Source organism: Panulirus ornatus, chromosome 45 (assembly GCF_036320965.1).
Source record: "Panulirus ornatus isolate Po-2019 chromosome 45, ASM3632096v1, whole genome shotgun sequence".
Lineage (NCBI taxonomy): Eukaryota > Metazoa > Arthropoda > Malacostraca > Decapoda > Palinuridae > Panulirus > Panulirus ornatus.
The window spans coordinates 5,900,383-5,927,986 of NC_092268.1; the positions used below are offsets into that span (position 1 = coordinate 5,900,383).

At 39.4% G+C, this 27,604-nt stretch overlaps 2 protein-coding genes across 3 annotated transcripts in view; one reads left to right on the forward strand and one right to left on the reverse strand.

Moving 5' to 3' along the window:
* Window positions 1-5,213, reverse strand: part of LOC139762876 (uncharacterized) — a 174,832-nt gene extending 169,619 nt beyond the window's left edge. The window contains exon 1 of the mRNA XM_071688105.1: window positions 4,388-5,213. Within this exon, the coding sequence (XP_071544206.1) occupies window positions 4,388-4,746 (359 nt within the window). The 5' untranslated portion in view covers window positions 4,747-5,213. The remainder of the gene's footprint in view (window positions 1-4,387) is intronic.
* Window positions 5,214-7,087: 1,874 nt separating this feature from the next.
* Window positions 7,088-22,298, forward strand: LOC139762877 (uncharacterized). Of its 2 annotated transcripts, none has more exons than XM_071688107.1 (8): window positions 7,088-7,854; window positions 8,044-8,195; window positions 9,648-9,782; window positions 10,603-11,088; window positions 12,616-12,789; window positions 16,739-16,873; window positions 21,562-21,696; window positions 21,884-22,298. In XM_071688107.1, the coding sequence occupies exons 2-8, from the start codon at window positions 8,115-8,117 to the stop codon at window positions 21,962-21,964; spliced, it is 1,227 nt and encodes a 408-aa protein (XP_071544208.1). In that variant the 5' UTR covers window positions 7,088-7,854; window positions 8,044-8,114; the 3' UTR covers window positions 21,965-22,298. The 2 variants fall into 2 exon arrangements, with proteins under 2 accessions (XP_071544208.1, XP_071544207.1); XM_071688106.1 differs by having other exon boundaries at window positions 7,089-7,854; window positions 8,041-8,195.
* Window positions 22,299-27,604: the final 5,306 nt, after the last annotated feature.

The window sequence follows — 27,604 nt, forward strand, 5'->3', positions numbered from 1 at the left end:
CCCCCACAAACAACACCCCACACCCCAACCAACCATACACCACGCCCCACAAACCACACACCAACCACACAACACCCCCACCAACCACACACTACACATGCACCAACCACACACAACACCCCTACCAACCACACACCACCACCACCTACCAGCACCAACCACACACAAAACCCCTACCAACCACACACCACACCCCCACCAACCACACCCTACACCACACCCCCACAAACCACACACCACACCTGCACCAACCATACACCACACCCCACGAACCACACACCAACCACACACCACATCCGCATCAACCCTACACCACACCCCCACCAACCACACACCACACCCACACATCCAACCCAACCCTATACCACACCCCCACCAACCACACAATTTTGTTGGGGAAGAGAAATGATGTGAATTACATGTCATTTAGTAATTTAACCCCACGGAATCTCCCAGAGATACTCCACATATATCTAAACTCTTTATGTTAAATTCAAAATAAACAAAATTATCAAAATAAACAAAATTTAACATGAGAAGGTAGAAGCCAAAATCATTCATACAAACTCTACACGACCCAAATATTTACACCCAAAAAGTTTCTTTAAAATTCTGGTTCTGAAATGTGCAAAAATGTCTACCAGTAATTAATAAATTCTTATATAAATAATCTATAAAAAAAATCTTAACACAGAATCTAAAGCTATTTTGGCAGACCCCAGAAAAAAATTTTAAAATTGATTATAAAACTAAAATCTATCTCTTTATGATATAAAGTATATAATAAGTATAAGACGAGAAAAAAAATCAAATTAAGGGACCCTTAAATCAAAATGCTTAAAAATTTGCTATGAAGGCAAAAGTTAAAAATTACTTCCACAAATACAAAGAACAAGACGATCATTTTAATACAATATACAAATATAATTTCTATTACTCCTTTACGTACTTATATTTGACATGAAAATGTAAATATTATGTAAATTGAACTAAATCATGTCAATACAGACATGGGCTACACATTATTCATGTTACACTTCTAACTAAAACCTACATAAAATCATGCAATTAAATAAACACTTTCATGAAAATTAACAAATAAAAAAATCATAATTAAAACAGTAAATGTCAAACACTATTTCATAACAATAAATAAAAAATCATACAACTGAAATTAGAAATATCAAACACTATCTCATAAAAATCAAAATAAAAATTATACAATTAAAACTAGTAAATATCATACACTATCTCATAAAAATAAAAATAAAAATTATACAATTAAAACTCATGAATATCAAACACTAGTAAATATCAAACACTATCCCTTAAAATCAACTAATAACAATGTCTTAATTGGTGTCTTAATTGGGGAGGCAATGGATTTACAATTTTCTAACTAATAAAAATGTCTTAATTGGTGTCTTAATTGGAATGGTGATGGATTTACAATTCTCTAACCAATAAAAATGTCTTAATTGGGGAGGCGATGGATTTCAAATTTTCTAACCAACAGAAATGTCTTAATTGGTGTCTTAATTGGGGAGGCGATGGATTTCCAATTCTCTAACCAATAAAAATGTCTTAATTGGGGAGGCGATGGATTTCAAATTTTCTAACCAACAGAAATGTCTTAATTGGTGTCTTAATTGGGGAGGCGATGGATTTCCAATTTTCTAACCAATAAAAATGTCTTAACTGGTGTCTTAATTGGGGAGGCAATGGATTTACAATTTTCTAACCAATAAAAATGTCTTAAGTGGTGTCTTAATTGGGGAGGCGATGGATTTACAATTTTCTAACTAATAAAAATGTCTTAATTGGTGTCTTAATTAGAAAGGAGATGGATTTACAATTTTCTAACCAATAAAAATGTCTTAATTGGTGTCTTAATTGGGGAGGCAATGGATTTACAATTTTCACATCATTTACAGCCATGTAAAAAAGTAGTTTACAAAAACAAGAGCCACATAATTGAATTAATTACTTTTCTAAATAAAAATGCCAAAAATATATATAATTTTGCACAATACAATACCATTAGCTCTTTCTAAATACTATTGGTAAAATTTTGATAATAATTTATCTACTTCTACCAATAATTACTATTTATTACTGGGAGATGATTCTTCAAAAACACCACGAAAGTGATTATTCATATATTCACACAGCTGTAAGCTAAAAATAATTCAAAAATAATCTTGAGTGCTACAAATTTCATCCTTTCCAAATTACTTTAACTTTTAACAATCCATTTCAGGTCATGTCAAATACTGTAATTACCTTTTCCTCCCATGCACTACACCCTGGTCTTCTACCATGGGTCCACTTCTCGACCAATTACATTTTTGGATGATTATATTATTTCAATTATTTTCTTATAAAGTGTTTAAGTCATGTATTGACCATGATCCACACACATGTTCTAAACATCAACTTTCGAATGTAACTATGATCTTCACTCGCTTCAAAATCAGTCTACCATTCGTGATTACTTTGGAGTCTTGTACCGTCATTTGGGAACAAATTCTAACATCTTTTCTAAATTTTCAAATCGATATAGAATGACCAAAAATTCCACTACGACCTATTTTCCTATCTATCTTCCTAAATCTAAATATCTATTATCACTCCAATCTAATAAGTCTCCGTCAAAATCTTAAAATATAACTAATGTAATTCAAATGAATACATTTTTTTTCCAGTATGTCACTCTTCGCTATTATAGGCCGTAATTCAAAGACCAAAATGTTACATAATTACACAATGGCCCTCGAGAACCATTGGTGCTACATGTAATTAAAGTAATTCAAGTAACATTAATGACTGAATGTAATTCTCCTAGGTTAATGACTTAGAGGCCTAAGTTACATTACTAATTAGGGTATGACAAATCAAGGGTCTCAGCTATGTCATTAATTAGTTGGTATGTAATTATATATATTAATATATAATATATATATATATATATATATATATATATATATATATATATATATATATATGTCAATTCCATTAATGTTGTAGTTACATGAAGACATTTAACAGTCTATTGTGTCTTAATAACTAAAACTCCCGCTCTCATATACTGATTACATTATAATTACATTAAATCTAGTACGATTACATTATAATTACATTGAATTTAGAACGATTACATTATAATTACATTTAGTACGATTACATTATAATTACATTAAATTTAGTACGATTACATTATAATTACATTAAATCTAGTACATTTATATATGATAAAATTCCCCGACAACCGATTTGATTTCGTATATGATAGTTAATAAGGCGATATGACACATATGTCTAGTTATAAACAAGTCGTTTTCTTAAATAACTGGTGATTCCAGAATCTATAAATAATTAAAAAGATTACCTTTAAATTATGTTTCAAAGTTTATTAATAAATGAGCGCCACGATTTTTGAATCCAAATTTAAGACATAAATAAACATATCCAAACCATTTCATCTCAGTCGACTGTCACCCATTGAACGACACTTAGAATCCTTCAAAATCACTTTGAAATAACCCTAAAAATCCCCCTAAAATCCCTAAAACGATTGATATCTGTCAACCGTGATGATGAAGGGTAATCATAAATGGATAAATAACACACTCGATTGTTCGCTTGTCCATATGGCCAGAGGATCAACACGGACTCAATCTATTCCAATCTATCGCGGTGGATTCCCTTTGGGGTCTGGGATATGGGATGGCATGGGATTAATGGGACATATATATATATATATATATACATCATCCCAATCCCCCCGGATTAAATCCCCAGCCGAGGGCATAATAACCCCGTAGAATTCTATGACCTTGAAAATACAAGAAAGAAATGGGGGTAAAATGGGGGCCTAAAATTCTACCCCTTCCCCCTTAAAATCCCAGAGACATCCCCTTACACCCTAAAACCATCCCTAAAACCCCATATGTATCCTAGACACACCCCCACTCCCCCATCTAACCACCTCCCCTACACACAAACACCCTTCCCCCTTAAATCCCAGACAACACTCCCACCCCCACAATCTAACCACCCCCCCTTAAATCCCCAGACACACTTCCCTAAACCATCCCTAAAATCCCAATCCCCATCCACCCCCCATATATACATATCCCAGACACCCACGCACCCCTCCACTTCCCCCCCTACTCATCTAACCACCACCCCTTCCCCCTCCCGTCCCAATCCCAATCCCCATGCCCCATACATATACATATCCCAGACCCACACATATCCCCAACACCCCCAAATATACACATATACATATCCCAGACACCCACACCACCACTCCCCCACCCCAATCCTCATCTAACCATCACCCCTTCCCCATCCCCATCTTCCCCATTCATCCCCCATTCCTTACCTGGCCGAGTTCTCGACGATGTCTCGTATCTTGGTCATCTTGGAGGCGTCGTGTGGCAGCAGTTTCCACTGGGCAGCCTCGCCATTATTATTATTAATATTCCCACCACCACCGCCGCCGCTGCCCGTCGTGCCGTTCGAGTGGCACTCGAGCCCGGGCGAGGAGCAGCTCTGGTGGCCCGAGGTCGAGTCTGAGAGGGTAGTGGCAGTTCCTGCACCACCACCATTACCACTACCTCCAACACTCCCACCTCCACCATTGGTCTGGGCGACGCACGTCCCCACCAGCGAGACCCCTTCCCCCCGCATGGCCACTTTACCACCTCCACCTAACACAGCGCCTCCACCTGCCACATCCATAACATAGTGGGCGCGCCAGGGGGAACGGAGGAAACGGAGGCGGTCCTTTCTGCGCGGCTTGTCGTGTGGTGAGGAGGAGGAGGAGGGCGGCGCGAGACACACACACACAGGGAGGAGGCTCCACCCTCCAAAATTTAAAGTTAAAAAAGGAGGTGGAGGAAGAAGAGGAGGTGGAGGAGGAGATGGAGGAGGTGGAGGAGGAGGAGGGGAGGAGGGAGGAGACACAGAGGAGGGAGGAGGCGCCCGTCCGTCCACCAACACACCACCAACACAAGACACACCAACACGCGCGCGCGCGCGCGCTCTCTCTCACACACTCTCTCTCTCTCTCCGGTAGATAGGTTTTCCCCCAACACACACCACCAGGGTCGTGCGTGCGTGTGCCTCACTACGCCACCATCTTGGCCCACACAATCAGCTGAAGGTTCACACAATCAGCTGGCCTGCCTGGCCCCCCCTGCCCCCCCAGGGTGCGCAGAAACACCGGCGCACGACCTCCCTCACCCAGACAAAGACATTTAAAAATGGTCACCACTGAACTAAACCCAGGCCCTCCCTCTCATTCCTCTCTCTCTCTCCTAATTGATTTGTATAGTCTTCCTCATCTATGTCTTCTATACACTCTAGCCTCAATGTATATAGATATATAGACATGGAGGTATAGTCTCCCAGCAAAATAAACACACGTTCAATACACTATTTTTTTTTATATATATATCCCTTACACATTTGTATTATATCTATAATCTATTTATAATTGACTATTTACTTTCTATATATTCAAATGAATCATCTTTATCCATGTCGTTTGGTAAAATCAATAATATAGAAAATATTTATCCAGCACCCGATGAGCTAAGTACTTTATTTCAAGAGACTTTACGCTTCATAAAGAATAATTATTTATTCCTAATAATCTAAATTAAATAAATATACATAAGAAAATCAATATAATTCCACAAATGACATTGAATTATATACAGAAAATATCTTAAATTAACCCAAAGGGGTTTTATCAACCCCCAATGAAAACACAATTATAACCAACTCATGGCTGTAATTAATCCACAAATCAGTTATTAGTTATCGACATGACGGGGATGAGGGGGAAAATAAAGAAGTTAATTGCCATGATGGAGTTAGTAAAGTGTTTAGCCCAGCGAGGTCTGGGGTCCAGGCCAGGGAGGGAGGTCGTGTTGCCCAGATGCGAACCAATGTTTACACATGGCGTCGCTGACGCGCACAACTTGAATATCTTCCTCTCTTTATTATCCTTCATAATTCATTTATTCAGGACCTGGGGATGAAATTATTAACGTAGATAAAGGGTCATCCTCGTGGTCTAATTGCTTATGGTGGTTTGGTGGTTTGTCATAAGGTCTGCCCCCCCCACCCCCCCAAAAAATAAATTGACCGACTTGGGAATAACTGATAAATTAATTAATATTTTTAAGGAATATTTTTTTAATGTGATAATTATACTTTGTGATATGACAATGTCGTTATTGAAATAGCGGGGCAAAGAAGGTGTTAAATCACCACCATAATTTCAAAGTAATGACGTCACACTAAAGCAATTTAGGGGAAATTCGTCAAAAAATTACATCTAATATTAGATATTAGAATTAGAAGTGTCTATCGTCCCTTCAAAAGTAACGTACGACTGAGAGTATCGTGTTATTTTACCGTCAACGGAAGGGACAGTAGACGACCACTAGACCATATATTAACTTTGACTATTAACGAAGAATAATTCATTTAACCTCATTAAACCTACGTCATGCATTATTCATTAGGAAAACTGGTTTTGTGTATAGTTACAAAGCTTAAATCAGGGCCTCGGCAGTTAAAGCTTTTATGGAAACGAGAGTACAGCTTGTATATACTATATAATTATTTCTTTATTAAACACTAAATCATTTAGTTTTCTTCCCTTGCTGCTCACGTCATCTTCAGTTAAATGGCCGAAATATCGTACAGGTTTTACACTGAAATACGTTAAGCTGAAGCTTAAGTAGTTTACGTGGAGCTAAGCTACCTCCCAGACGAAGCTTAGGCAGCTTGAGTGGAACAGCTATCTCCCAGACGAAGCTTAGGTAGCTTGATTGGAGGCTAAGCTTCCTCCCAGACGAAGCTTCGTCAGCTTGAGTGAAAGAGCTAAGCTTCCTCCCAGACGAAGCTTCGGCAGCTTGAGTGGAAGCTAAGCTTCCTCCCAGACGAAGCTTCGTCAGCTTGAGCGGAACAGCTTTCTCCCAGACGAAGCTTAGGCAGCTTGAGTGGAACAGCTATCTCCCAGACGAAGCTTAGGCAGCTTGAGTGGAACAGCTATCTCCCAGACGAAGCTTAGGCAGCTTGAGTGGAACAGCTATCTCCCAGACGAAGCTTAGGCAGCTTGAGTGGAACAGCTATCTCCCAGACGAAGCTTAGGCAGCTTGAGTGGAACAGCTATCTCCCAGACGAAGCTTAGGCAGCTTGAGTGGAACAGCTATCTCCCAGACGAAGCTTAGGCAGCTTGAGTGGAACAGCTATCTCCCAGACGAAGCTTAGGCAGCTTGAGTGGAACAGCTATCTCCCAGACGAAGCTTAGGCAGCTTGAGTGGAACAGCTATCTCCCAGACGAAGCTTAGGTAGCTTGAGTGGAACAGCTATCTCCCAGACGAAGCTTAGGTAGCTTGATGGAGGCTAAGCTTCCTCCCAGACGAAGCTTAGGCAGCTTGAGTGGAACAGCTATCTCCCAGACGAAGCTTAGGTAGCTTGATTGGAGGCTAAGCTTCCTCCCAGACGAAGCTTCGTCAGCTTGAGTGAAAGAGCTAAGCTTCCTCCCAGACGAAGCTTCGGCAGCTTGAGTGGAAGCTAAGCTTCCTCCCAGACGAAGCTTCGTCAGCTTGAGCGGAACAGCTTTCTCCCAGACGAAGCTTAGGTAGCTTGATTGGAAGCTAAGCTTCCTCCCAGACGAAGCTTCGGCAGCTTGAGTGGAGAAGTTAAGCTTCCTTCCAGACGAAACCTAGGCAGCTTGAGTGAAAGAGCTAAGCTTCCTCCCAGACAAAGCTTCGGCAGCTTAGGTGGGAGCTAAGCTTCCTCCCAGACAGCAGCACACAGGATTATGTTGTGAGTATTTAACGACCAGAGGTTAAATTTTTGGATTGCCATAGACTGTTTCTGAAGCTAATGCTAATTAAAGTTAAGTCCATTTTATTCTGTAGTGGCAATGAATGGATTGGTGTCCCTGCATCATGACATGTCTACAAATGTGGACCAGATTTTGACAATACTTATACTATTTCTCTTTTCCAGCAGTTCTTGGTGTCTGGCACAGCAGAGAATATAGTAATACAGAATAACGAGCAGCGCTTGTAAGAGGTGAAATAATGGCGTCAAAGAACAGACATAGTGGAAGCAAAGACAACCTTACAGCACATGGTAGCTCTGACCCTACTACAATTGCAATGGTTAGTCATAAAAAAATATTTAACGTTGGTTTCGCAGACAATTCAGAACAGCAGTAATAGAGTCAACATTGGATGTATATGTTCACCATATGGAGACTTCTAACATCACCACAGAGGGCCACAAAAACTTTCATTTTGTCTTTCAATATCTCTTGACACCAGGGGTTGGCCATGGCAAAAGTCTCAATTACTGAGGAACTCCAGTGCCGCTTCTTAACCTTTTGTGCCTCACCCGTAACAGGCCACTGGCAGAGGGCAACTCTAGCGTTTGCTGAGGCTCCTTCCTAATGTTCCTACTGACTACTTCTACTTAACGTGTCTATTTAATGTCCTCGACTACTGTTCCAAATTACTACTTCTACCGAACATTCATGCCTGATGTTCCCATATACTACTATCTATCACTCCTACCAAGACAGATAATACCCAAAGGTTTATTATTCCTGTGCTTGTTAAAATGTCACTACAAGATATTAATCATAATATATACGAGACATTCTAGAGGGTGTAATCCCTGTGTTTCAAAGATAGGCCATTGCTTGTATGATATCTACACACAGTTGGTGGAATGAACAGTTTGAATCCACCGAAGAAGGATGCTGCGTACAACAGAACATAACTGTGAGAAACCAAGAACTCTTCGACCAAATACTGGCAAATTCAAGAAACTAGGACAAATGTAATCCCCAAAATTAGCTAGACAGCTTCATCCTAGCATGAAAAAATATTTATCCCAACTCTAGTGTATGACTATGAAACCCAAGGTTATATATTATAGGTCACAATAAGGGAAAAAATTAAGGGGAAAAAATGAGATAACTTTCATACTGTAGTTGGAAAACTGGGGTAAATGAGATGAAGTTCGTTTGTGTGAAGAATTTTTTAGAAAGGCACATAAATGAAAGTCTTTAAGGACAATTATCATCACTGAGAACATACGGCAGATGATAGGCTGCTTAAGATATATTATACTACATCCGAAGGTAAAAGGAAGAAAGACAAGATAGGAGAGATGTAGTGTCACAGTTTAGGGCAAGGTGTATACCAGGCAAGGATATGAGATGAATGACTGAGGATTGGATGCAGTGAAATCCTTTCATGTATAAAAGTGAATATGGATGTGAAAAGCCTCACTCGAAGACATAGTGAGCTGTGATGAATGATTTCCAGTTCTTTATGATTATTCTTTCTCATTTCTCTATTTATGTAATTTTTCCCGCTCATATACATTCCTATATATTTTTTTCTTATACTTTGACTCAAGTATATTCAAGAAGTTCCTTTGTTTCTTGTTGATGTCTGGCACTTAAATGTGTGAAGACGGTCATTACCCCAGAATGGTTAGGGAAGATTATGCAGCCATCTTCTGCTTTGAAGGCATTTATAATTATGGATTACATGACATACCATTTGAGGCTACATTTTTTTGAAAAGCATGTTTTTGTTGTCCAGAAATGTGATGAAAATGAGGCTTCTGGTGAAATTAAAGAGGACGACATTCTTTATCAAATGGACCAAGAACTAGACCAGAGGCTAAGCTACCTCTGCGGACTGAGAACTCAACAAGCTCCTGCCAACATGGCAAGGGTAAGTCACCAATGAATATATTTACATTAACTTTAGTTTTAAAGCATACCATCTTAAATATCCCTTTTTTACAATGAGGAAGGCAACACCAGAGAACAATTGCATGGTAGAATATTTTTATGCTCAACAACTCATACAAGATGATCATCCAAGTCACATTTTGGCAACTGGGTAAACTCACCCTTTACCTAAACCTTTTTAAGTAATTTTCTTCATCTCTATAATTTTTATGCTCAACAACACATACAAGATGATCATCCAAGTCACATTTTGGCAACCAGGTAAACTCACCCTTTACCTAAACCTTTTTAAGTAATTTTCTTCATCTCTATAATTTTGAGCAATTTACCAAAAGCTGAATCATCTCCAGACCCCCCCCCCCCATTATATTTGAGTAATTTTCCTGCCTTTTATAGATTTGGATAATTTTTCTCAAGTAATGCCCATTCTTCCCATTGCCTCACAGTCTATTGTTACTGGGCTCTGCCTGTAAGACGTTATATCTCATGTGAAAAGTCACCTTTTGTGAGGCTGTATCACTGGGAGTACAGTCTCGTCAGAGAACTTACCCCTGCAAAGTAGTCCACATTTCCCTGCTACTGGAAGTAGCACAGCCTTGGGTTGCAGGAACTTTAAGAAAGAGGTTGTGGGTAATAACAGGACTCTTTCATAGAAATTGGTCCTTGAGGAATCATATATAAAAAAACAACCTAGACCAGCGTGTGTTTTGTGTTGAATGTTTTATAATTGCTTTTTCGCAGGCAAGTTTTATTCAAAGATAATATTTATGCCTATATTTCTCTTGTATCTGCATTTTCAGAATACTGACACTAGTGCAGTACTGAAGTCTTTCCCACAAGGATTTGATGGCCAGCAAGAAAATTTTGTGCATGAAACTTGTGAAAGGTTAAGCAATCTGAGTGTATGTAATACTTATAGTGAAGATCAAAGTTCGGCAAGAGGAAACTCCAAGAGAAATGTGATGGTAAAGAGGAATAACTCCATCAGAAACAACGAAGACCAGGAATGTACCCATTACCTTGACAGCGAGCTGCTGAAGAGCAGTTCCTCACACAGAAAACAAGACCAACTTAATGAAATACATGAGTCTGAAGAAAATTTCGAGGCTAAAGCAGAGTTATTGAAGGATGAGACAGAAGAAAATGAATTGGACGATGCAAAAACGGAGGGGATCTTTGATGAATTTCTGGATCATTCCACTCGCATTAGGATTGCCACACTGACTAAGAGAGCGGCTACTCTTAATGAAGCTCTCAAGCTTACACAAGAAGAGTGTAAACGACTGGTAAGTTGCCGGAGAGGTACTGCATATAGATAACTTTTGTCTTCATTTTCTAAGGCTTTTGTTAAGGACAAAAGTCCACATCAAAGCTGGCCCTTAAATGAAATATAAAGATGTTAATGAAAGGGGGAAAAAAAGAGACGACGAAAAGTATTTGAGAATTTTGGAGGAAATGAAAAACCTGTTTTTCACAAAATGCCAGATAATAGTTTCTGGGAAAGACATCAATGATAGAGGTGTGGGGATAGAAACATTTATCAAAATTATGGTGTATCAAATCCTCTGGGGATGCCCTTAAGGGGGTGGCCACGGCAAAAGAGTTTCCATAACTGATGAACTCCAGCAGCACCTCTTAGCCTTTAATGCCTCACCTTTAACAGACCACAGGCAGAGGGTAACTCTTTCTCAGCATTTCTAGAGGCTCCTACTGACTACTACTACTTCAAATGTCTACTGACATATCTAGCCTACTACTTCTACCTGGTGTTTTTACTTACTACATCTACTTAATGTTTCTCCTTAATGCTCCCGACTAATGGTCCTACGTAATACTTCTATCAGCTAATCCTACCATTTTCCCAAAAGGCAGGGCTAGCACATTGCACTCACTGCAGGAGATCTAGTTTCAAAGAATGAATTGTGTGAGTTAAGTGTTGTTATGTGTTATGTATGACAAGGAGAGACTGCATGTTTGTGGATAGAATGCCAGCAGTCCACGTGTGGGTGAGGCAGAAAGAAAAGACAGCTACCTGGGATAGAGGAGGGCAGCTTAATAACCTCTGAAGTGCTGGCTCACTACGTAGCCATCACTAACCCTCCCGATACCCATGCAGATAGTACCAGTAATGTATATTCCTGGTTGATGGCTGCCTATCCTCTACTAACAGCTATTATTGTAAATGGCCTCTGCTATCTAAAATCTTTTTCTTTTTTTGCATGTTGTAAGACTGATTACTTTAATACTCAAGTAGCACTAAATCATGTTATATCCATTTTTACTTACACAGTCTGGTGTTGTAAACTCATTCGAGAGGACGTATTTGATGAAATGATTAATGGCTTTGGCTTGAGAACTGTATCTGGTTGTGTGGTGTCCAAATGTTAGAGGACTGTCTGGACATTTTCAGATTCTAGTAAAGATATACAATACTATGATTAGCATAGGGTATTGTGCCAATAAAGGGTGCTCTATTTAAGCATTGAGAGAAGTCTTATCCATCCAGAATTGCTATTCCAGCATCTTGTGCTATTCTGCTACCTTTTGCATTTCCCCTTAATTTCTTGATTTCCTTCTCCAAATTTACTATGACAGTTCACATACAGTACTTTTTAAACATCCTTAAACATTCAATGCAAGCAACATGACTGCTGTATACAAAATTTTTGAGCAAACTCTTTGAGTTGTAGGGTCTTCATTGTTTAAAAGTAAGGGGATTCCCTGTTGTCTATAAGAATGAAAGTTTCTTATTAACAAAACGAATCATGATTTATGTGTTGTTGTGAGAGACTCACACCAAGAACATTTTGCAGTCACAATCAATGCGATCAGCATGCACAGCAGCTCAGGTAGCAGAGAGGGAAAGACGGAACATGAACAAGCAGGTGCAGACGTTACAGCAAGAGTTATCAAAACTTCAGAAAGTCAACAAACATTCCCAACAACGTGTCAAGGATCTAACTAGGGAATGCCAGTCACTTCGTAAGGTTAGAGTGGCTTCTGTGATTGTTTCATAAATCTTACTGGACATGAGGTGACCAGCAATAAATCACTTTCAATGTCCTCTCCCCCTCCTTTTTTTGATTGATTACACATTTATTTGTAATTTGCTGTATAGGTCAACATATTGTGTTTGCTTTAAAAGCATCTATAATAATTTTTTTCTGTTCACATCCAGTATACCCTATCCATCACTGGTGTGTATATGAAGATGAAGCTATCGTCCTTTTAATAGAGTTTTGTACTTTCAAGCAGGGCCATCTTTACAATCAAGATGTCTTCAACCATGGAACTTGTCAGGATAAATCCATGAAAGCTTTGCCTAGCTGAATAAAAACCCACTTGTCAGAGGTTGGGATTTTAGAATATTGCCTGATGTCCATTATGTGGACATGGAAGTCTTAGTGAGATAGAATTTCCTCTTGAAAAAGAAATATATTATTCATTATACTTTGTCGCTGTCTCCTGCGTTAGCAGGGTAGCACAAGGAAACAGATGAAAGAATGGCCCAACCCACCCATATACACATGTATATACATACACGTCCACACACAGCACATATATATATCTATACATCTCAATGTATACATATATATACACACACAGACATATACATACATACACATGTACATAATTCATACTGTCTGCCCTTATTCATTCCCGTCGCCACCCCACCACGCATGAAATGAAAACCCCCTCCCCCCACATGTGTGCGAGGTGGTGCTAGGAAAAGACAACAAAGGCCACATTTGTTCACACCCAGTATCTAGCTGTCATGTACAATGCACCAAAACCACAGCTCCCTTTCCACATCCAGGCCCCACAAAACTTTCCATGGTTTACCCCAGATGCTTCACATGCCCTGGTTCAATCCACTGACAGCACATCGACCCCGGTATACAACATCGTTCCAATTCACTCTATTCCTTGCATGCCTTTCACCCTCCTGCATGTTCAGGCCCCTATCACTCAAAATCTTTTTCACTCCATCTTCCCACCTCCAATTTGGTCTCCCACTTCTCCTCGTTCCCTCCACCTCTGACACATATATCCTACTTGTCAATCTTTCCTCACTCATTCTCTCCATGTGACCAAACCATTTCAAAATACCCTCTTCTGCTCTCTCAACCACACTCTATTTATTACCACACATCTCTCTTACCCTTGCATTACTTACTCTATCAAACCACCTCACACCGCATATTGTCCTCAAACATCTCATTTCCAGCACATCCACCCTCCTCCGCACAACTCTGTCTATAGCCCACACCTCGCGACCATATAATATTGTTGGAACCACCATTCCTTCAAATATACCCATTTTTGCTTTCCAAGATAACATTCTTGCCTTCCACACATTTCTCAATGCTCCCAGAACTTTTGCCCCTTCCCCCATCCTATGATTCACTTCCGCTTCCATGGTTCCATCCGCTGCCAGATCCACTCCCAGATATCTAAAACGCTTCACTTCCTCCAGTTTTTCTCCATTCAAACTTACCTCCCAATTGACTTTTCCCTCAACCCAACTGTACTTAATAACCTTGCTCTTATTCACATTTACTCTCAGCTTTCTTCTTTCACACACTTTACCAAACTCAATCACCAGCTTCTGCAGTTTCTCATCCGAATCAGCCACCAGTGGTGTATCATCAGCGAACAACAACTGACTCACTTCCCAAGCTCTCTCATCCCCAACAGACTGCATACTTGCCCCTCTTTCCAAGACTCTTGCATTCACCTCCCTAAGAACCCCATCCATAAACAAATTAAACAACCATGTAGACATCATGCACCCCTACCGCAAACCAACATTCACTGAGAACCAATCACTTTCCTCTCTTCCTACTCGTACACATGCCTTACATCCTCGATAAAAACTTTTCACTGCTTCTAACAACTTGCCTCCCACACCATATATTCTTAATACCTTCCACAGAGCATCTCTATCAACTATATCATATGCCTTCTCCAGGTCCATAAATGCTACATACAAATCCATTTGCTTTTCTAAGTATTTCTCACATACATTCTTCAAAGCAAACACCTGATCCACACATCCTCTACCACTTCTGAAACCACACTGCTCTTCCCCAATCTGATGCTCTGTACATGCCTTCACCCTCTCAATCAATACCCTCCCATATAATTTCCCAGGAATACTCAACAAACTTACCTCTGTAACTTAAGCACTCACTCTTATCCCCTTTGCCTTTGTACAATGGCACTATGCAAGCAGTATGTCAGTCCTCAGGCACCTCACCATGAGTCATACATACATTAAATAACCTTACCAACCAGTCAACAATACAGTCACCCCTCTTTTTTTAATAAATTCCACTGCAATACCATCCAAACTCGCTGCATTGTCGGCTTTCATTTTCCGCAAAGCTTTTACTACCTCTTCTCTGTTTACCAAATCATTCTCCCTAACCCTCTCACTTTGCACACCACCTAGACCAAAACACCCTATATCTGTCACTCTGTCATTAAACACATTCAACAAACCTTCAAAATACTCACTCAATCTCCTCACATCACCACTACTTTTTATCACCTCCCCATTAGCCCCCTTCACTGATGTTCCCATTGATTCCCTTGTCTTACGCACTATATTTACCTCCTTCCAAAACATCTTTTTATTCTCCCTAAAATTTAATGATACTCTCTCACCCCAACTCTCATTTGCCCTCTTTTTCGCCTCTTGCACCTTTCTCCTGACCTCCTGCCTCTTTCTTTTATACATCTCCCATTCATTTGCATTATTTCCCTGCAAAAATCGTCCAAATGCCTCTCTCTTCTCTTTCACTAATAATCTTACTTCTTCATCCAACCACTCACTACCCTTTCTAACCTGCCCACTTCCCACGCTTCTCATGCCACAAGCATCTTTTGCGCAAGCCATCACTGCTTCCCTAAATACATCCCATTCCTCCCCCACTCCCCTTACCTCCTTTGTTCTCACCTTTTCCCATTCTGTACTCAATCTCTCCTGGTAATTCCTCACACAAGTCTCCTTCCCAAGCTCACTTACTATCACCACTCTCTTCACCCCAACATTCTCTCTTCTTTTCCGAAAACCTCTACAAATCTTCATCTTCGCCTCCACAAGATAATGATCAGACATCCCTCCAGTTGCAACTCTCAGCACATTAACATCCAAATGTCTCTCTTTTGTGCACCTATCAATTAACACATAATCCAATAATGCTCTCTGACTGTCTCTCCTACTTACATACGTATACTTATGTATATCTCTCTTTTTAAACCAGGTATTCCCAATCACCAGTCCTTTTTCAGCACATAAATCTACAAGCTCTTCACCATTTCCATTTACAACACTGAACACCCCATGTACACCAATTATTCCCTCAACTGCCACATTACTCGCCTTTGCATTCAAATCACCCATCACTACAACCCGGTCTTGTGCATCAAAACTACTAACACACTCGTTCAGCTGCTCCCAAAACACTTGCCTCTCATGATCTTTCTTCTCATGCCCAGGTGCATATGCACCAATAATCACCCATCTCTCTCCATCCACTTTCAGTTTTACCCATATCAATCTAGAGTTTACTTTCTTACACTCTACCACATACTCCCACCACTCCTGTTTCAGTAGTGCTACCCCTTCCCTTGCTCTTGTCCTCTTACTAACCCCTGACTTTACTCCCAAGACATTCCCAAACCACTCTTCCCCTTTACCCTTGAGCTTCATTTCACTCAGAGCCAAAACATCCAGGTTCCTTTCCTCAAACATACTACCTATTTTCATTTTAAATTTGTATTTCTATAATTGAATGCTTTTACCCCCTTAGTGAGATAGCATCAAGAACAATTGAACAGCAGCAAAATTTGCACACATAGTTTAGTTAAATTATAGAACCTTCTTCGGTAAGAATGAAATTTTGTCAAAATGAGAATTTTCTTTTTTAGGAGCTATCAAGTACAAGACAAAGCGAGTGTGAACGCCGCAATGCTCAGTCATCTTGTGAGGCTCAGTTAACCCGCTCAAGGGCTGATAATGCTGCCCTCAGGGATCAGATGGCTAACCTCGTAATGAGACACAAGGTATGAATAACTTAACCAAGTGAATGTGTGCAGATAACTCGTCTCATAATACTGCCGTCAGAGACCAGATTGATGATCTTAGATTCAAAGTATGAACAACCTACCATTACAAAAATATACAGATGACTCATTTACAATTTCTTGACAACGATATTCATTACAGATGTTAGTACAGTTCTTACCTCCTGCCTGCAGTCAAAGCAGTGTGGCGCATGCAGAAACTACACAAAATATTTTCATTATTGACCTCTTCACCATCATGTCTCAAAGATCCAAGACAGACTGCTCAAAAGTTTACTAAAGAAATCTGTGAATGGGCTGGTTCTTACATATTTATAGCTGATGCCATTTACTCTGGGAAATAAAAATAAATGAAGGAATGAAGTAGGAAAAAATGAGAATGACAAATGTGAAAGCTAAATTACATATAAAAGAGCAGACTTTATGAGCTAAAGGTATGATCATCTGTTAGGATGAGATATCCAAGTATCCTCTGGTAAGTGGGCCCTTTTGCCATTTAGACACAACAGCCCGATTAGCAAGGCCTTGGGGAGGAAATAATGAGTAAGTTTAATATTTCTGATAGACAGAGCAGCATGTAAATTTTCCAACTATGTACATCAACCTCACATTCACTTTAAGCCAGACTATCCATCATTCTGATTTAGAAGACCACGACATTGAGAATTGATGATGTTTGGTTCAAAAAATGTGCCTCCCACACATTCCTCACATGTCGTAGAAGGCGACTAAAGGGGATGGGAGCGAGGGGCTGGAAACCCTCCCCTCCTTGTATTTTAACTTTCTAAAAGGGGAAACAGAAGAAGGAGTCACGCAGGGAGTGCTCATCCTCCTCGAAGGCTCAGATTGGGTGTCTAAATGTGTGTGGATGTAACCAAGATGAGAAAAAAGGAGAGATAGGTAGTATGCTTGAGGAAAGGAGCCTGCATGTTTTGGCTCTGAGTGAAACGAAGCTCAAGGGTAAAGGGGAAGAGTGGTTTGGGAATGTCTTGGGAGTAAAGTCAGGGGTTAGTGAGAGGACAAGAGCAAGGGAAGGAGTAGCATTACTCCTGAAACAGGAGTGGTGGGAGTATGTGATAGAGTGCAAGAAAGTAAACTCTAGATTAATATGGGTAAAACTGAAAGTGGATGGAGAGAGATGGATGATTATTGGTGCCTATGCACCTGGGCATGAGAAGAAAGATCATGAGAGGCAAGTGTTTTAGGAGCAGCTGAGTGAGTGTGTTAGTAGTTTTGATGCACGAGACCGGGTTATAGTGATGGGTGATTTGAATGCAAAGGTGAGTAATGTGGCAGTTGAGGGAATAACTAGTGTACATGGGGTGTTCATTATTGTAAATGGAAATGGTGAGGAGCTTGTAGATTTATGTGCTGAAAAAGGACTGGTGATTGGGAATACTTGGTTTAAAAAGAGAGATATTCATAAGTATACGTATGTAAGTAGGAGAGATGGCCAGAGAGCGTTATTGGATTACGTGTTAATTGATAGGTGCGCCAAAGAGAGATTTTTGGATGTTAATGTGCTGAGAGGTGCAACTGGAGGGATGTCTGATCCTTATCTTGTGGACGCGAAAGTGAAGATTTGTAGAGGTTTTCAGAAAAGACGAGAGTGGTGAGAGTAAGTGAGCTTGGGAAGGAGAATTGTGTGAGGAAGTACCAGGAGAGAATGAGTACAGAATGGAAAAAGGTGAGAACAAAGGAGGTAAGGGGAGTGGGGGAGGAATGGGATGTATTTAAGGAAGCAAAAGATGCTTGTGGCATGAGAAGCATGGGAGGTGGGCAGATCAGGAAGGGTAGTGAGTGGTGGGATGAAGTAAGATTGTTAGTGAGAGAAGAGAGAGGCATTTGGACGATTTTTGCAGGGAAATAATGCAAATGAATGGGAGATGTATAAAAGAAAGAGGCAGGAGGTCAAGAGAAAGGTACAAGAGGTGAAAAAGAGGGCAAATGAGAGTTGAGGTGAGAGAGTATCATTAAATTTTAGGGAGAATAAAAAGATGTTTTGGAAGGAGGTAAATAACGTGCATAAGACAAGGGAATCAATGGGAACATCAGTGAAGGGGGCTAATGGGGAGGTGATGAAAAGTAGTGGTGATGTGAGAAGGAGATGGAGTGAGTATTTTGAAGGTTTGTTGAATGTGTTTGATGACAGAGGGGCAGATATAGGGTGTTTTGGTCGAGGTGGTGTGCAAAGTGAGAGGGTTAGCTAGAATGATTTGGTAAACAGAGAAGAGGTAGTAAAAGCTTTGCGGAAGATGAAAGCCGGCAAGGCAGCAGGTTTGGATGGTATTGCAGTGGAATTTATTAAAAAAGGGGGTGACTGTATTATTGACTGGTTGGTAAGGTTATTTAATGTATGTATGACTCATGGTGAGGTGCCTGAGGACTGGCGTACTGCTTGCATAGTGCCATTGTACAAAGGCAAAGGGGATAAAAGTGAGTGCTCAAAATACAGAGGTATAAGTTTGTTGAGTATTCCTGGGAAATTATATGGGAGGGTATTGATTGAGAGCGTGAAGGCAGGTACAGAGCATTAGATTGGGGAAGAGCAGTGTGGTTTCAGAAGTGGTAGAGGATGTGTGGATCAGGTGTTTGCTTTGAAGAATGTATGTGAGAAATACTTAGAAAAGCAAATGGATTTGTATGTAGCATTTATGGACCTGGAGAAGGCATATGATATAGTTGATAGAGATGCTATGTGGAAGGTATTAAGAATATATGGTGTGGGAGGCAAGTTGATAGAAGCAGTGAAAAGTTTTTATCGAGGATGTAAGGCATGTGTACGAGTAGGAAGAGAGGAAAGTGATTGGTACTCATTGAATGTAGGTTTGTGGCAGGGGTGTGTGATGTCTCCATGGCTGTTTAATTTGTTTATAGATGGGGTTGTTAGGGAGGTGAATGCAAGAGTTTAGGAAAGAGGGGCAAGTATGCAGTCTGTTGTGGATGAGAGAACTTGGGAAGTGAGTCAGTTGTTGTTCAATGATGATACAGCGCTGGTGGCTGATTCATGTGAGAAACTGCAGAAGCTGGTGACTGAGTTTGGTAAAGTGTGTGAAAGAAGAAAGTTAAGAGTAAATGCGAATAAGAGCAAGGGTTGAGGGACAAGTCAATTGGGAGGTAAGCTTGAATGGAGAAAAACTGGAGGAAGTGATGTGTTTTAGATATCTGGGAGTGGATCTGGCAGCGGATGGAACCATGAAAGCGGAAGTGAATCATAGGGTTGGGGAGGGGGCAAAAGTTCTGGGAGCGTTGAAGAATGTGTGGAAGTCAAGAACATTATCTTGGAAAGCAAAAATGGCTATGTTTGAAGGAACAGTGGTTCCAACAATGTTATATGGTTGCGAGGCGTGGGCTATAGATAGAGTTGTGAGGAGGAGGGTGTATGTGCTGGAAATGTGATGTTTGAGGACAATATGTGATGTGAGGTGGTTTGATTGAGTAAGTAATAATAGGGTAAGAGAGATGTGGGGTAATAAAAAGAGTGTGGTTGAGAGAGCAGAAGAGGGTGTTTTGAAATGGTTTGGTCACATGGAGAGAATGAGTGAGGAAAGATTGACCAAGAGGATATATGTGTCAGAGGTGGAGGGAATGAGAAGTGGGAGACCAAATTGGAGGTGGAAAGATGGAGTGAAAAAGATTTTGAGTGATCGGGGCCTGAACATGCAGGAGGGTGAAAGGCGTGCAAGGAACAGAGTGAATTGGAACGATGTGGTATACCGGGGTCGACATGCTGTCAGTGGATTGAATAAGGGCATGTGAAGCGTCTGGGATAAACCATGGAAAGTTCTGAGGGGCCTGGATGTGGAAAGGGAGCTGTGGTTTCAGTGCATTATTACATGACAGCTAGAGAGTGAGTGTGAACGAATGTGGCCTTTGTTGTCCTTTCCTAGCGCTACCTCACATACATGAGGGGGGGAAGGTTTTTTTTTTATTTCATGTGTGGCAGGGTGGCGATGGGAATGAATAAAGGCAGACAGTATGAATTATGTACATGTGTATATATGTATATGTTTGTGTGTGTATATATATGTATACATTGAGATGTATAGGTATGTATATTTGCGTGTGTGGACATGTATGTATATGCATGTGTATGTGGGTGGGTTGGGCCATTCTTTCGTCTGTTTCCTTGTGCTACCTCGCTAACGCGGGCGACAGCGACAAAGCAAAAAATAACTAACAGTCAACCTACTTGTTTTAGGTACAATATAGAAGATAGCTGCACGAGTACATTTAACTGCTTATCATGTGATTTTTGTCATCTGGAGCCAGAGTTACACTCCACATGCTCCCTTTTCATTTTATCTGGACATGACAGCTATAAAAGCTGGAGCACTGATTGTGACAGAAACCTGTAGCCATGATGGTGTCACACACTGGTGGCTGGGAAAACCGTCCAAATATTTTTCTTCATGGTGTAATTAGCATTAATTAGCAATTAGTCCATTGGGGCAGAGAGCTAATCTAGTCCATTGGGGGCAGAGAGCTAATCTCTTTTGTATGATGTAGGATTCCCATACAAGGAGAGGTCTACTTACCAGATAAGCATGCCTCAAACTAAGACCAAAAATGAGTCCAAAGTTCCCTTCTGCCAAGGAATAGAATAAGTCTTATGTGAAGTTGATTTTCATCAGACTTATGCTCACACTTTTACTTTTGTCTTGTAGGAGGAGACTAATCAGCTCCGTGCCTCTATTGAGAGCAGCAACTCCAGGTTCAAAGAGACAGAAAGATGGCAGAGAAATGTCTCTGCCCTTGTGCAGAAACAAGAGAAACTTATTGCAGTTCTCAATGAACAAAAGGTAAAGCATTTTGTTCTTTCCTTCGTATATAAATTTTGGTATTCTTTTAACAAAATCGGGAAATATCCATGAGCAGTGGATAATAATGTAACATCTCTAATATCCAGAGAGTTGAGATTTTTAATTTCACAAATTAAACATGTCACTGTGACTCATTTTGTCTTCTGTATTTATCTTGTTAAAACAGAATAATGTAGCAGCTGCAAAAGCAGTGGCAGGTCTCGAGGAAAAATTCCTGGACATTATCTCCCCATTGCAAGCTCCATGAAAATGGTGTTGAATGGACACCTTTCGAGCCATCCAAGAATTGTATTTTGCGACACGATGGGTGCATGTATGTTTCAGAAAAATGACAGTGGCAAGTATTTTGAGATACTTGATTGTTAAAGATGAGGAAGACTTAAAGGTATGTATTTCTGCACTTGGGAGACTCGATATGTGCTTTATGGTCTGGTTCCTAACATAGTGAAAAGTTTACAACGCAGCCGAAATTCTTTGCAGCACATGGCAAAAGTAGTTACAATATGGAATAATATTTTGAATTTAGTTGCTTTATTCACTCATCTTCACTGAAGCCAAAAAATATAAAGTTACTTATTGGCTGACAGTTTTTCTTTAACCTTGCAACTCTCAAATTTTTTTTTCCCATGGGGAAACGATCTGTTTTGCCAATTTTCCTAATTTCTGACATGTAAACTGTTATTTTGATCTGATAAGTAGTCAGGTGGATCTCACATACATCCTCTTTCTCTTTATTTGCATTCAGGTCCCGAAATTTCCGTACATAGCATACTACTGGGACTGCTATACTGTCAAACATACTGATTAGCTTCCTTACAGACACTTACTTAAACTTCTATACACTTCTTTATGCACGTCTAAATCCATACACCTACCTATATATCTGGTACCCATTCCCTTCTGGAAGTCCCTCAAGGGGGTGACCACGGCAATAAAGTCTCCAAAACTACTGAACTCCAGTGCAACTTCTTTGCCTTTAGTGCCTTGCGATGAACAGGCCACTGGCAGAGGGCAAGTTTAGCACAGTGTTTCCAAAGGCTCCCACCTAATATTCCTACTGACTATTACCTAATGCCCCTGCCTAATGTTCCTACCCACAACTTCTGCCTACTGTTCCTAATGTTCCTATCTACTAATTCCATCTAGTGCTCTTCCCATTTTGCCAAAAGGCAGGGCTAGTACATAATGTTCACTACAGGAAAATCTAAAGTTAGGAAGAATGAGCTGTGTGAGTCAGGAGTTGTCGAATGTTAGTTATGACATAGAGAGACTGTATATCTGTGGACAGAATGACAGTAGTCCGTGTGTGTGTGTGTGTGTTGTGTGTGTGTGTGAGGCAGAAAGTAAAGACAGCTACCAAGGTTAGAGGAGTGCTGGATCACTACACAGCCGTCACTAACCCTCCAGATACCCAGGCCGGTAGTACTGGTAATATACCTCCCTGGTCATTGGCTGCCTACCAACTACAACTTACTACACAACTACAACCTTACTACATGTCTAAAAACCACTCCATTATGCATTCTCCGTTATAGTTTTACTAGGTTAATGGTGACATCCAGTAAGATGTCTTTTACTTGGTTTGGTTCAGGGAATACAGTGCAAAACCTTTCTGCTTATTGTAGTTGTCAAATTTTGGCTTACCTTAACAGTGTCTCATCACTTGGGTATTGCTGTCGGAAAGTAATGGTGCATTTGTAGTTATTACACAACCCTAGAACCCCTTTTACAGGGACTCCTGGAACTTTGAGCCTGCATTCCACACATGAACAGGAAAGTGATGGACTCGTTAGAGAGAAGGTTCCAGATAAGACTCTACCACTTTCTTTCAATGGTGACAATATACCACCCATCCTGAAGGTGACTTCTCGTTCACTGTGTAACCACTTGAAACACCAGTGCTGATGGAGTCTGATAACACCAGTAGATGTAGTCACATCACTAACAGTGTTACCTGCAGGATGTGGAAGTAACTCTGTAAAATCTTACTATGCGCAAACACGTAAGGGTTTCAGTAAGAGAGTACTAAGATATGTAATACGGTTACCCCCTCTCTATTGTGAAAATCATGAAACAACGTGACACTAAGATGTGCATATTGTCATTATTAATCAAAGGCTTCCCCAAGTATAAACATTTGCTTAAAGAAAATGTGCAAACTACCATGTTCCTAGTACGAAAACTCTTCATCGGTGTCACACATTGTTCCTCTTGAATTTACTTCATTTCCCGTCTTCTGGGAACCAGGAGATCTATCTATCTAACTATATCCTGAAGCCTGTTCCCTCTAGGAACTCTCTCAAGGGGGTGGGCAGGCAAGAGAGGCTTCGTAACTTGCAAAATCCAGTGCTGCTTCTAAGCAATTAGTGCCTCACCCTTATCAGGCCACTAGCAGAGAGAGGAACTCTAGCGCAGTATAGCTGATAATGAGCTGTAATGATTTACAACATTTATTTAGCATCATGGCAATAATGATTCCATATATAAAATTACATACAAAATTATACAGAAAGTATAAACATGTAAATCATTCACACAGCATTTTAATCACCAAAGTTTTAAGATGTCTTATGATAAATTTGAATACAGTTTAATATATGAATAATTTTAACTACATATGTAATATTTACAAGTACATGAAGGTATGAGTTACCCACTTCTAATAACACATCAAGTTTCTGACGGAGCCCATTCTGGCCATGCCTCAACTATTCAGGGCTAGCTTAACCAAGATGACACTTATTCGGGGATATACATGTGCCAGTATATATATATACTCAACCAGAAAATCTGCTGGTTTAGGAATGCTGGTTCATACATAGCTTTGTAGAAGCTTAGTTTGAAAAATCAGTTACATATGGCAGCAATTTATAATACAAGCACAAAAAAGTTGGTATGATGGACATAAATTACTTTGGTTAATGGGATCCCCTATAATTGAGGCATTTGTGTGTTATCATGACACTAAAAACTCAAATTATCTACAGCGATCTTTTTTTTAAGTCCAACCTTATCTACTCTGCCTTGTGCCACATAAAGGAAAAATTAGTGTTGTTTACTTTGCCTCATGCGAATTCTATTTACATTCTAAAAAATTTGGTTTTCACTGAAATGGCCATGATTGAGGCACATTTTGCCTGTACCATATTGGTTACTACAAAATAAGAAGTGAATTTTACTTAAAAACTTAATATGACAGACCAATGTCAAACGCAAATGATAACTTGTGTGGGAGACATCATTTTACTGCAACTTTTATTTTTTTTTTTCGACCAACTGCTGCAGTTGTACACAGTGGTATGGTTGATGTGTATATACAACTTATATACATCATGTGAATAGACAAGCTTGTTGTACTTTAATAATATTCATTCATGTGTACTGATAATACCTCATATTCAAATGCAGTAAGGTACTTACAAAATATATTTGTATACACCAGATTGCACTGCGGCAAAATGCAGGAAAAAATTCTGTGAGGGTGATTCACCCAAGAATATAAAATCTGTATTAAATAGATACTGAACTGCTGCAAAGCTAACTGTGCACAATGCTTTAGTTGTACCAGGGCAGAGTAGATTTACAAATAAAAAGAAAATAAAAAACTGAAGCTGCGAATTAAAGCATTTTACCATACTTGTGGAGCAACATTCCGCAGCATCAGCTGTTCTTGAAAAGAAGTTTGTACAATCATAAACAGAAACCTCAATCATATTTTGCAATGTATATTATTTAACAATATCATCATATCACATCAATGCATTGATACACATATGCATTTGTAAGGAAATTACCAAACTGTTTTGTCGAACTATGAGCTGGCACCCCCCTCAGAAGAACAGCCAACACAACGAGACTAACAAGCATCTGTAAATGTGTATATCTCTATTTGGGCTATGTGCTAATATTCATACCATGATGAGTAAATTTGTTTTAAAATAATCATTCACTGAACAACAGGAACTTCACCTTAATAAAGAAAATTATGGTTCCGATCTTTATCAATTATGAGATAAAAGCCCAAGTGAGCAATATGATTTGATCTAAAATACTATTCATTGACATAATAATTACCCTTAATCCTTACTTGAATTATTTCTTGTCTTTTGGCTGAAAATTTCTCATAACTGTAAATGAATTCATGATATTCTTAACCCTAAGGCCGCAGAATTATTTCCCAGCTGCATTCCCAAGGAGCATGAATTCTCCAAAAAAGTGTGAAAATTGTAATGTTTTTATTTTTTTTTAACTGGAAAAACTTGAAAGTTTGCATATCTGGCATTGATACTTTTTTCAAAACATCAGACACCATGGAAAAAAAAATAGAAGGAAAAAATTAAATAGAATATATACATAATCTGATTCTTACAGGATGTCACCAACTTTCTCAAGCGAAACAGATTTCTTGCTCCTTACCCTCATAATAATGAACGAATTGTATAAGGCACTAAAAAAATAAAAGGCTGGCTTTAAAGGTGTGCTAAGCATTCTCTTGCTGCCAACTCCTGTGCACTCATCAAAAACATTTTTTGTCATCATTATGTACTTTCATTTATGCAGTATAACATATAAAGCACTCATAATGATGAACATTTTGTAAAAGGCAAGGACATAGTTTAAATGTCTGGATTTAAAGGTATGCTTAGCAGTCATGCAGTGCCAACTCGTACGCATGTTAAAAACACATTATGTCTTTTTGCATCATAACACACACAGCGTATCGACATTTAAACATCCATAAATTACCTTAATAACAATGAAAGCAAAGTAAAGTGAAATGAATCAGTGCGTGGGAGGTGGAGGTCAACAGAGTGAGCCACTGTCTGCATGTGAGGCTCTGTTTCATGATTTCGGTACCAAAACAGGATGTACAAATTGTTTAGATGTGGACTTTCATCATACTCCGTGGTGGAGGAACATCAAGTATTATGACTTCTGTCATGAATTGCGGCCAAAGGGTTAAAGATGCAAAGGTGATGTAACTGGATTTTTGTTAAATAATGATTATTCTAAAGAACATTCTGATTGTCTCGATTTACTTTAAAAGCTGGCTACTGAGTTTTAAAGTCTTTCATATGTTGTATTTTGGATAATTTTGATAAACCAGGCAAGCTTTAGTCAAATTACAGAACTGAGGTCTTATTATAGAGGGATGAACAAACAGCTCTTCATGGTATTATATCAATTATAGATATGTAGCATGGTAACAAAATGGGCAGTAATCTTAGGATAAGAGAACGATGCAAGATAAGATGGTTAAGCTGTTGACATGGCATATATTTTGTTTAAGTTATAGCCAGTTAAAAGACAGTTCCAAGCTGAAGGGGTTAGAAAATCTTGCAGCATTCTCACTCGCATATACAGCAGTGACTAAAGCCCAAATTGAATTATCACGTTACCTGTGACTAGCTCACCTATGGATCTGCGATGAAAAACTACAAATGTATAAATGCATTATTTGGTAATTGTCATAGCAAATTGCAAAATTATAAAAATATCACAGAAATTCATAAATACATAGCTCCAGAATAAGAATAGTAGAATTTCTTCACAATGTTATTATAATATATTTTCTAAACTTAATAAAAGAATATTGCTAAATTCAAACATTTATGACAGCTGAGCAAAATGTGATGTACATATTTTTTTTACAGAAATATTATTATGAGACATGAAATCCTACTTAATTCTTTTTAATAAATATAATACATCATAAGAAAATGAGGAAAATGAGGCCAGTTTCTTATACGAAGTTAATTATCCAGTCATAAACAACTTGGCTGATGAAGTTCAGATTTTCTAAGCAGTGTTGTATAAAGGCAGTGTGGTCAGTTAATGGCAATTGGCAGTGTGTTTGTTGGCCTTGGACAGTCACCAAAAATTACTC

What these genes read in the sequence shown, in the direction of transcription:
- LOC139762877 (XM_071688107.1), top strand. Translation starts at nt 8,115, where the DNA reads ATGGCGTCAAAGAACAGACATAGTGGAAGCAAAGACAACCTTACAGCA. An exon ending in CTCCTGCCAACATGGCAAGG is followed by an intron (nt 9,783 to 10,602) that starts GTAAGTCACCAA and finishes CTGCATTTTCAG; the next exon opens with AATACTGACACTAGTGCAGT. An exon ending in ACCTCGTAATGAGACACAAG is followed by an intron (nt 16,874 to 21,561) that starts GTATGAATAACT and finishes TTTGTCTTGTAG; the next exon opens with GAGGAGACTAATCAGCTCCG.